Source organism: Wolffia australiana, chromosome 13, assembly GCF_029677425.1.
Source record: "Wolffia australiana isolate 7733 chromosome 13, ASM2967742v1".
In the NCBI taxonomy this organism is placed as follows: Eukaryota; Viridiplantae; Streptophyta; class Magnoliopsida; order Alismatales; family Araceae; genus Wolffia; species Wolffia australiana.
In genome coordinates this window covers 11,458,657-11,469,574 of record NC_135847.1, presented here as the reverse complement: position 1 = coordinate 11,469,574, position 10,918 = coordinate 11,458,657, and the positions used below count along the sequence as shown (strand labels likewise).

At 37.9% G+C, this 10,918-nt stretch overlaps 1 protein-coding gene and 1 pseudogene across 4 annotated transcripts; both read right to left on the bottom strand.

Annotated features, from left to right (window-relative positions):
* Nucleotides 1-2,992: 2,992 nt before the first annotated feature.
* Nucleotides 2,993-10,155, bottom strand: LOC144711090 (long chain base biosynthesis protein 2d). Of its 4 annotated transcripts, none has more exons than XM_078585014.1 (14): nt 9,955-10,155; nt 9,829-9,869; nt 9,558-9,737; nt 9,388-9,453; nt 9,130-9,218; nt 8,891-9,036; nt 8,330-8,454; nt 8,135-8,228; nt 7,892-8,055; nt 7,541-7,702; nt 7,347-7,473; nt 3,737-3,903; nt 3,373-3,480; nt 2,993-3,268 (listed from the first exon to the last, which is right to left on the bottom strand). In XM_078585014.1, the coding sequence occupies exons 3-14, from the start codon at nt 9,699-9,701 to the stop codon at nt 3,173-3,175; spliced, it is 1,488 nt and encodes a 495-aa protein (XP_078441140.1). In that variant the 5' UTR covers nt 9,702-9,737; nt 9,829-9,869; nt 9,955-10,155; the 3' UTR covers nt 2,993-3,172. The 4 variants fall into 4 exon arrangements, with proteins under 4 accessions (XP_078441140.1, XP_078441138.1, XP_078441142.1 ...); XM_078585012.1 differs by having other exon boundaries at nt 9,829-9,866; XM_078585016.1 differs by having other exon boundaries at nt 9,968-10,077.
* On the bottom strand, nt 6,207-6,318 carry LOC144711519 (5S ribosomal RNA; annotated as a pseudogene).
* Nucleotides 10,156-10,918: the final 763 nt, after the last annotated feature.

Below are 10,918 nucleotides of genomic sequence, written 5' to 3'. Positions count from 1 at the left end.
CCACTCCCCTCATGCACAACATACATGCTCACAGAAATCCACCATTATCTAGCCTACCAAAGCACTAGCTAAGGTATTCTAATTGAAGTTATGCAGTATTTACTACTATTAATACTAAAAGATTCCCAAATTATTATAATAAATAGAATAAATATGTTTTCTACATTTAAGAGTTATTTTGACTTTTGCTGCTCATTTCTTTCATTTATGAAGATTTAATTCATATAAATTAAAGATAAATACTAAAAATATAAATAAACTAAAAATGCATTCTTTCAATATTTTTTTAAACCTTGATACATTCTTGTAAGGATACATTTAAATATCTTTGAAGAAATAAAATTCATAAAAAATTGTTTAACCCTAATTTCTTGTTTATTTGAGACACAATCCAGGAGGGGACTCAACCATGTAGTTGGCAACCTCTCAAAGTTCATGTGGACCAATTCCTCACTTTATGCATATTGAGAGTTCTCATAGAGGATAATATTAAAAATTCAATATCAAGGTGGCATCTAACAATATATAGAATAATTTTCTTTACAAAAAAACATTCTGATATCTAGATATCGACAATTGAGAGCCATACCTTGAATCTTGGTATAGATAACATATTCTTATATTTGATACTTTCATTTGCCATTGTCTACACCCCATTGATATCTTTCTCAATATCTGATATTTCCCACATTATTTTTATCCATATGATGTCCAAATCCTCCATATTACTGATAACACATACCATCCTCATTTTACCCGATATCAAATATAATACTGTAAAATATAATATTGTCGCATACTTGATATCAGGACTAACACCAAAATAAGATTAATAGGCCTGACCGAAAATTACTGCATCTGGACTAAAAGAAGCATCTAATGATGTTTCAGATTTTGGACGCCAATAATAGTTATTGTATGTGAATAACAGATTACCCGATCTCTCATACATGATTATGATAATTTAGGTGTAAATTCAAATAAAAATAAATATGAACGTAATGAAACACATAAAACATACATTTATAACTTTCTTGCCATTTGGTATTAAGGTATAAAATTAAAAATAAATGCATAGTCGATAATAAATACACTATACCCAATCATATCCTAAAAAATTAGGGCATCCCAGAAAATTCCAGACATTGCAATGGCGTGTAAAAGACAACTGACATGTGGGCAACAATGAGGGTAGGGTGATGATGACAACATGAACAGTGAAACAAGATGATATGGAAATCACGCTAGGACATACACATGATTTAACGTTATTGATCATGTTTTAGCATCCTATATCTACCTATCAACTAATCTCTATCCAATCAAGTCTCTATATTTCAAAAAATCTCTCTTTAATTGATTGCTAATATCCTCTAGTTGATGCGGCTCAGAAGATGGCTGATGGAACTATCTCTATACCTTTTATCATAATCAGAATCTGATTGATGATTGACTTATGACCAGAGTCAGATTCTGATCAGAGCTAAGTATCACCATTATAACTAATTTCTACAACTGTTTTTATATTCACTACACACAAGATGATCAACTTCCTGAAAACCCCTCATGGATCTAAACCATAGACTTTGGAAAGTTGTGGGCCTTTTTGATTGGATCAGGCGCTAGTGTCTCTTTAGTGCCTGCTTTTGAGATTTTAATGTATGAACCCGATAAATTATCATCTATAACCTGATAACTAAACCAGAATAATCCCTAATTCCTAAATTCAAAATTCAAAGTCTCCTGTTAGAAATTGGTGAATAATATTAAACAACTAAAGGGTTTTTAAAATTATTATTAAACATCATGGAATAAAAGAAATGGCACAGAATGAATATAAATAAATTTAATGAGTGTACAATGTTAAATTTTCTAACATGTAACGCCATTGTTCAAACGTTAATAAATTAGTATTTAATTAAAACATGACTCAGTACTTTCAACAACTTGAATATAACCAGTCTATTATATAGACAGTTTAATTGAAACTGGCCAGTCTGTATCTCGGTCAACAGGACATGACTTATCCAAGTCTGATGGGAGAGGTACCTGGGCCCGGTTGCTGACTTCCATTTGGCTCCCAAGTGGTGGCCATGTGTGCCAATGAGGAGTGTAAGACATCAGGTATGGTTTGTTTGTGCATGGTTTGAGAACCATACCTTATATACACAATGTAATTTCTAATGTTGTTGATATGGGATGCAAAGACTTGTTGCTGAGGTTCACCATAAATGCCATGATTAGCCCTGAAAAAGTAGGGATTAAATGACGCAAGAGTCTTGATTCATTATTTTGATCTTAATGATCTAAGATACAATTTTCATTTTGATCTTTTAAGCTTATCTCACAATAACCATTTTTCACCTATAAGTTTAAAAAGTAGATCTTTTAATCACACTCCTAGATCAACTTAAAAGATTTATACCTTTTAAGAAGGGTATTGTGGGTATGCATTGAATCTAAAATGTGAATGAGTTCTTGATTTTAATTAATGACTTTAACGATATCTGGATATCGAGTGTCTGATATGTGGCATCTGATTTCTGTATTTACAGGGTTGCACTATCCATCCTGGTATCTAATATTTGATATTGGCATCTGAATCTGTCCCCTTTTCCCAGATATTTTGTATATGTTTGACCACTTTCATATACCAAGATGGAAGCAAACACAACTCTAAATCAGGGACTAGCACATCTGGACATGACAGGATGGTGACAAGACAATGACAGTCAGTTGGCAAAATCAACCTAACATCATTGTCATCAATCGCCATGTCTGATGTGACATCAGGATCCTTAAAGTTTGCAAATTTTGTCATTGTATCATCCTTATGGAACACATCACACCATGATCACATCACAGGATGACATAAAAGACCATCACCTAACTTCAGATATTCTCTTGGCACTAATCAATTCTCTTGAGTCATCTTCCAATATAATCCCAATCTCAGCGAACCCTTCCACCTATTTACAAACTTGCCCCTTGGTTTATCAAAAGAAAGAAATTAATTCAGTTGTAAATGCAGCTGTACAGGCCATAACCAGAATTACATACTCTCCCAGTTCTGGACCAGTCTTCTGCCACTGAGGCCATGGATACAGTTCCAGCACAGGGAAAGAAAGAGAGATGATAGATAGATGGGTAGAGAGAAATACGGTGGATCGCTTCATTGGAGCTTCTTTCTGAATGGGTCAGATTGGTCCTTCTCTGGTTCGGCGGGGAAATACTTGATGCCCACCAGATCTCCGACCTTGCTAATGACCTAGAAAAAAACCCAAAACATGATGAAAAAAAATGAGGCTGTCAAGAGAAATAAGGGGATAATTAAGTCGAGAAAAGCGTTAAAAACAATTGAATTTCAATCACCTTCAGGGCTTTGACGAGGTCTTCCCTGGTGTGGGCAGCAGATATACAGATTCTGGCTCTAGCAAGGAGCAGCGGCGTGGCAGGGAATGCCACGGTCACAACTGCAACCTGGTCATTTAAATAACAAGACCATGTTTTTTTTTGTAAAGCCAAGTAACTATAATAAGGAAAATAGATCAAGCCCCAAAGTTTATGCTTATTTTATAATTTATATTCAACTTTCTCCGTGAATTAAGAGAAGGCAATCAAAGATTTTTCTGGAAAAATCAAAATCAAAGATGGGGATTCAAAATTGGATCTACTCAGGTTAGGGATTTAGTAAAGAGAATGAAAATCAACTTGGTGGGTACAACGATAAACTTACGTTCTGCCGAAGGCATTCCCTTGAGAAAGCAGGGATTTTTGCAGGATTGTACAACATTATTGGCATGACAGGTGAGTCGTTATCTCCCAGTACTTCAAACCCCATCTTTTTAAGCTCTGATCGGAAGAAGTTACTGTTCTCACGAATCTGGGTGAGCTTCTGCGCCCCTGAGAAAACCCAAGCAAGGAAAAGTTTATTAACCTAAAGGATTAAGAGAACTCTTACACAAACTTCAAATAATTAAGGAAGTTTTACAACATAAGTTTTTGGTAAGATATTGGCTGAGGTGACAGAGAAAGAACATGGTGGAATGGCTGTTACAGAGGATAAAAGGGGGATGACTTCGCTGATAAGAGGTAGTTTAACGGGAGTACTACAACGTTGCTTCTTGGCAGCATTCCCTTATAGATGTGTTACAATCCCCATGTAGATCTAACGAAATCAAGAAATGGGATGAGGGAGAGAGGAGAATGGGAGAGATGAAAGAGGTAAGAGAGATGAGAGAGTCATAAGTGAACAAACCCCCAAGAACATCCAAAATTGGGAGTTCTTGCCTCACAACAGCCAGATAAAGCTACTTGTGCCAAGAAACCACAAAAAGATCATTCATCAAAAGCTGTCTCTAATGACCATACATAGGGGTATTTATAATCCTATTTTCAAGAATCAGTTATTTTCTCACCTAAAGATCAGTTGTTGACAGAGCCTTCTTGACCAGGTCTTCTGCGATGCGTCCCTTATCAGGACTCTAACAGGATGACTATCCTATTTGGGGTTCTGCATGCCCAGTCAATATTGGTTGATGGCTGATGACAAGTCAATTACAACATCAAAATCAATGCCAACCGTCCACAGGTTCATAACTTCTGTCATCATCAAAGTTGACATCAACTATGCTGGTTGACAAATCGATCATTGTACAAGATAATACTTTTGAGGTTGGTCACTCCAACGTCAACTATCCACGGAACCCAATCGACATCAACAACAGACACCCTAAAGAATGTAAATCTTATTGTCAATTTCAACGAGACATGACTTTGAAGTTGAACAATATTTAACAGGTGACAAGCCCTCACGCTATTTAAATCGAAACATGAAAATAAAAACACCCTAATAGGGTGAAATGATAGAAATACCTATAAACGGGTTGGGAATTGTGTGAGTTTATTACTGCTTTTTTTGCGACTTGCACAGCTACTGCACGTCCCATCACTTAAATGGCCAAACGTAATCCTTTCTACAGGTCAAAGGAGGCACACAGAGCCCTTGAGTCACTCAATGAAAGTGATGTATTTCTTCAAACCCTATTCAAGCTTTGTCTGAATTTTCTCTACGAATTTAAAGGGAGATGCATCAGGGATTGATAGAAGGATAGTGAGAGCAATGGATATTTAGGTGAGAAAATGTCAGGCAGATCTCAGATTAACTTCACATAATGTCTAAACTGGCAAAGAATGAGAGCACTAGTTGATGCTGCAATGTTTAGTCATTCGGGTTGATTTAATCGAGTTGATTAAATTCATGGCGGGATTCCTTCTTCCATTCCTGTTGATGCTCCTCCCTGTGGTAGACACAGAGACCCCCTTTGCAGCAAGGGTTTGAATTAACCCAAAAAAGCACACTATTCTATTCTTCTACGCTGGATCAAATACCAGCCACTTACAGAACAGTTGGACCCTGTTTACTAGCATGACATGTTCTGGGAATAAGTCACGTAGGAAAATTCAGATGGGCCAGTTTTACCATGGTCCACATACTGCATTTTATTATTATAAAGAAACAAACAATATGGACCACTTTTAATATGTGGTCCATTTACTGGACTAATAGCAGAAATAAATTTAACAGCTATAATCAAATACAGGCAGATCATCATAAGCGGCTTCTGAAATTTATGAGGAATCACCTTCTTGTCAGAAAAATAAGCTTTCTGAACTTGAGAAAGGTATAGAACAATGAAGAAGAAGAAAAACTGGAAGGAGAGAGAAAATGGTGCGGCCACATAAGAGAGAAATTCTAGATGTAGAAGCAAGATTTATCATTTCTTTCTTCTTTTGAAGAAAATATGGAAGATCACCCTAGATCTGTGATCACGAGGATCCGTCACTGCTCCCTCTTCTTCCTGGGCCTGCCTCCCCTGAGAGAGCCCTGAAAGTCCTCATCTTAGGAGACATCCACCCAAGGGAGCTTCTGCGAGGCCCATGTCTCCTGTGAGAACTGACATGCAAAGAAAAGGAGAGAGTAGTCTTCCTCACCCCTGGCATACATAGTGCATGCTGCTGAGGCATCCGGGAACATTCTATTCGGGAGGACTCGTCACAAGTCAAGATCTGGTGTGCTGCTCTGATAACGTGTGGAAAAAGACGAGAGAACAGGGCAGTAAAAGGATATGTGATAATTCTCATTTTGTAGAATATGCTTTTTTTTTTTTGAAATATTGAACTGTGATCACAAGCCCATGTTGTGGTCACCAACGAGGACTTCCCAGACGGTCACCCATCCTAGTACTGCTCTCGCCCAAGCACGCTTAACTTCAGAGTTCTAATGGGATCCGTTACACTAGTGTGCTGATACTAGTGTATTTTGTAGAATATGCTTCAAGAGACAAATATATAGAATAGGATTTCTACGCAATACCAATCCTTAGTTTAATTAAAAGGAAATGGGCAAAGAACTATTATGGATATCATCAAATACCCATCCTGACAAGAAATTATCTAATGCCCTAAGGTTTGAAAGGTTTAAAATTACAGAACGGTTTGAAAGATTTGGAAACTTAAGCTCCCTTTTTACCTAACAAGAAAGAACAAAGACTCACCCTCAAGACATTGTTAGACAGTCACTATCCTTAGTTTGTTTTACGGGTGTTTTCCTTTGTAACCAATTTTAGGTCAGAAGTGATCAAGCCCATATCAGAAATCGTAAGTCCAGTCCTTTCTTCTTATTTCTTAATTATCCATACTTATGACTCATAGTGGGGCCAGCTTTGTGCAACTCATATTTGAACGTATCTCTCACAAAATTAAACTAAAGGTTTTTCATTTCTAAATCCTCATGCGGCTGATGGAGGCTACAGGAACGCTACACCAGCAGCGCTTGGCAAGAGTCTGGCTGAGTGCGATAATAGAATCCTGATAAGGATTCATTACAGAAGACACAGACAACGAGGCTCAGTCAACAACTGAGCTCTAGGTGGAAGAAATAAGTGATTCTTTAACAATCTTAGGGATATAATACCCCTTTCTCCAGTCATTTGAGATACTTTTGATGATTGATCATGTGAGATTTTCTGGGCATCGGTAGTTGTATCCAGCTGTTGTTAGGGGAAAAACTCTCCATTCGGAAGTTCTTGAGGCCTAGGCTGTTTTAACTTTTTACCTCTTCCTCTTAGCTTCTTCCTTTTCTAGATTTTTGTTAGATCTCCGTATGGATTATAACAGAGAGCCGCACCTCTAGTACTTGTCAAATATCTTAAACATGGTACTCTTAGATGAAGCCTCGAAGAGATAAAGTTAGACAACACTGAATGCAGAACATTATTAATAGAAGCTCCCTGAGAAATAATTATTTGTTCTCATGAAGCTTTGGAAAAGAGCGTATTGCTTACCTCTATTTGATCCATCCTCCCCAAGGATGACCTTCATGGCAGAAATGACCTGTTGGACTGTAGGTGCTGACATGGATGTGGCATAGAGATGAGCTGGGCAATTGTGCTTGAGGTATTGAATGATTTCCTGAAACCAGAAGTCTCATTTTGTGGAGGGGAAAATAAAAAAATGCTACATGAGGTCAGAATTAAACCTTCGAAGCTGCAATATATCCACCACACGAACCAAAAGACTTTGTGAAGGTCCCCATCATTATATCTACATCAGAAGTGTCCACACCAAGGAGCTCGCAAACTCCTCTACCTGATTTTCCGACTGCGCCTATGCTGTGCGCTTCATCCAAGTATGTATAGGCCTAACCGCAGGTACAAAAATAACAATTCTCAAAGAAAAACTAAGTCAAAACTGCAAACCAATCATGAAGAAAAGCAGGAGAATGAAAGAATATGCAAGCGTTTTTTTCTGAGAAAGAAGATTGCGTGCATATGAAGACTTTGACTTAAAATAGGGAGACTCAAGACAAGTCGACAGGTTGCTTTTTAACCTTATATTTTTTGCAAACCGTAATGATTTCAGGAAGTTTGCAAAGCTCCCCCTCCATGCTGTATATTCCTTCAATGATGACAATAATCTTCTTCCATGGCCTGTGAGTTCGCGGCTGCCCATTGGCAATCTGTTCCCTCAGCACCTCCTCCAAGTGAGATGGAGCTAAGAACAGAAATGATAAAAATCAGCGAAACTATATACCACTCTATGAGAGAAAGGTAAACAAGAAAGAGAATCTAACTGTTGTGTTGGAAGACTCGAACAGTTGCCCCCGACCCGCGAGCACCATTGACAATTGAATTGTGATTTAATGAATCACTTATTATCAATCCTCCCTGTAGAACACCATGGAGAAGAACATTGAATTGATGAAACCTATGTTTAATAGGAGACATTTGTTACCACAGGCCTCATGTCCCTGGAATTTGGGCCAAACCTTGCCAAGGAGAACAGGAATAACAGCGGAATTAGTCACATAACCCATGCCAAAGACTAGAGATGCCGGTTTGCCAACAAATCTTGCGACTAATTCCTCCAGCTCAACGTGCAAATTAGTAGTGCCTGTGAAGGGCAGTCACAAATGAATAATAAAGAAAAAAGTTATTCGGATTGAATCTTTTGTCTGCTTGATGATCCTCCATCGAGGGATCAAGGATCAGATTAGTCCTAATACAAAATTATATTGATTGGAGATAACAGATCATGAATGTTTAGTCCAAACTGAAAATCATAACGTTCTTGATCGCAATTTGTTCATCAATCGTATCCAATCAAGAGGGCCAATTGATGACAGGCTTTTTATTACTTTTTTATCTGTCCGATGACTGACTGGAAATTTTGAACAATCAATGATCCTAGATCATGATCTGAATGAAACTTTCATCAATTGTTCACCCCTAAGTTGCGATCTGATCATCTGTCAAATCTGACAAAATCAGATTGATATTTTTAATCTGATCCTGAGCCCTACTTCCTTCTAAATGAAAAGTATAACTACCTCCATCAGCACGCACGCTGCATGTACTTGCTGAGTATCTCTTTAATGATTCAATTGCACGAGGCGTGCAGAACTCATCCGATGCCGCAAAGCCAAGATAGTTATATGATCCTAGATTGAGACATTTGCTGGTGTTCCCTGTCCGACTGCATGGACGAATATTATTCCGCAAACACTTCATATACAGAGACCTTTTATGAATCACAAGCAAAATATTTTTTAAAAAACACTCTAATTACTGCAATGTCTTGTTGTTGTCGTTGGAGTGGCGCTCAACTACATCAAACCACGCATCAGGAGAACTAGAAATTGGCCGGTTAAAACAGTCCTGAAGACGAGGGTCAAGTCAGAATCATATGAAAAAGATAAAATTACAGTTAACTCTTTAAAACCTTCAACGATAGACAAAATCAGTAGATTTCTTAAGTAATGCATGAATAAATTCAACCCCGAAATTCAATAATAATCGATTCGTTGAGAAGAGGAAGCAGGAATACCTGAATGCGAAGATAGAGACGCCTAGTGTAGAAATCCTCGAGTCCCAGGCAGATCGGAGCGTACCCCTGGTCCAAGAAAATCCAACTCCGTGATTATTAGAATGGATAAGAACAGCTTTTTCAACTCTCAGGAATAAAAAGAATAGCCATTCTATTCCTCAAAATATAACCTGCAGATTCTTAGAATCGGAATTAAACCAATCGACGAGCTTCCGGAAGAGATCTCTCATTTGACCAAACACAAACAGCAAGCCATAGCTGAGGAGAGTAGTCAGGGCCGCCAGATACGGCAGCCTCACCGTCGGATCCTCCATTGCTTCAAACCCAACAGGGAATGAAGTGTGTTCGACCTGCCCAAATACCCAAAATAAAATTTTTACGACTAAACTATAAACTCAACGATAAAAAAAAGAGTTTCCACCAAATCGAGCATTCACCCACCAACTCTCGATCGATGAAACCCGGGAAGTTCTTCCCCCCTGCTTTGAATCCACCATTAAACAACAACAAAAAAACAATCAAAAACGACGTTTCAACGGTTAAAATCATCAAAAAAACAACTTCTACCTTGGATACAGACCCAGCTGATGAATGCAGAACCTGATTTGAGTTCCTGATCCAAGGAAGAAGATGAAGAAGAAGAAGGATGACCCGAGATTCCTCTCGCTATCGTCGATTTGGGAAATTGATCTACCCAATCGATCTTTTTAGCAGGGCTTGACCGTTTTAAGTCAATCAAGAGAAGATGGGCCCAGTCCTTAATGGGCCGGCCCCACTTATTGAATTGGGTCTTTGAGTTTTCAACATCTAGGGACTGCTCTTTGAGACCATGCCATGAATGCCCAGACAAGACAAAACACACAGAAGAATAGAGAAATAAATATAGTAATATATATATATATAGAAAGAAAAATGACTGAGAGAGATGGCACACGAGGCATATCCAGGTATATATATATTTATACACACACAAACATATATATGTTGTGATAGATAGAGACAGAGAGCGAGGGAGAACATCGGGCCAACAACCAATAGAGTGGCCAATGGGAGGGTGGTTTATTATAATAAGTCTCTTCATATCTGCCGTCTATGTCTTTTCTTACACATGATATCCTGGTTAATGATGGATTTTGCCGGTGGTTGTCCTCTCTAAAAGTTTAGTATACTCAAGAGCATCATCCCCATCTACTATCACAACATCTGGTATGTTTCCCAAATTAAATTTGTAAATACATTTTTACTGGGTCTCTTTATATCTGTCTTCTTCATTTTTTCTTACACATGATATCCTGGTTAATGATGGATCTGGCCGGTGACTGTCCTCTCCTAAGTTTATTATAGTCAAGAGCATCATCCCCGTCTACTATCACAACATCTGGTATGTTTCCCAAATTAAATTTGTAAATACATTTTTACTGGGTCTCTTTATATCTGTCTTCTTCATTTTTTCTTACACATGATATCCTAGTTAATGATGGATTTTGCCGGTGGTTGTCCTCTCTAAAAGTTTAGTATACTCAAGAGCATC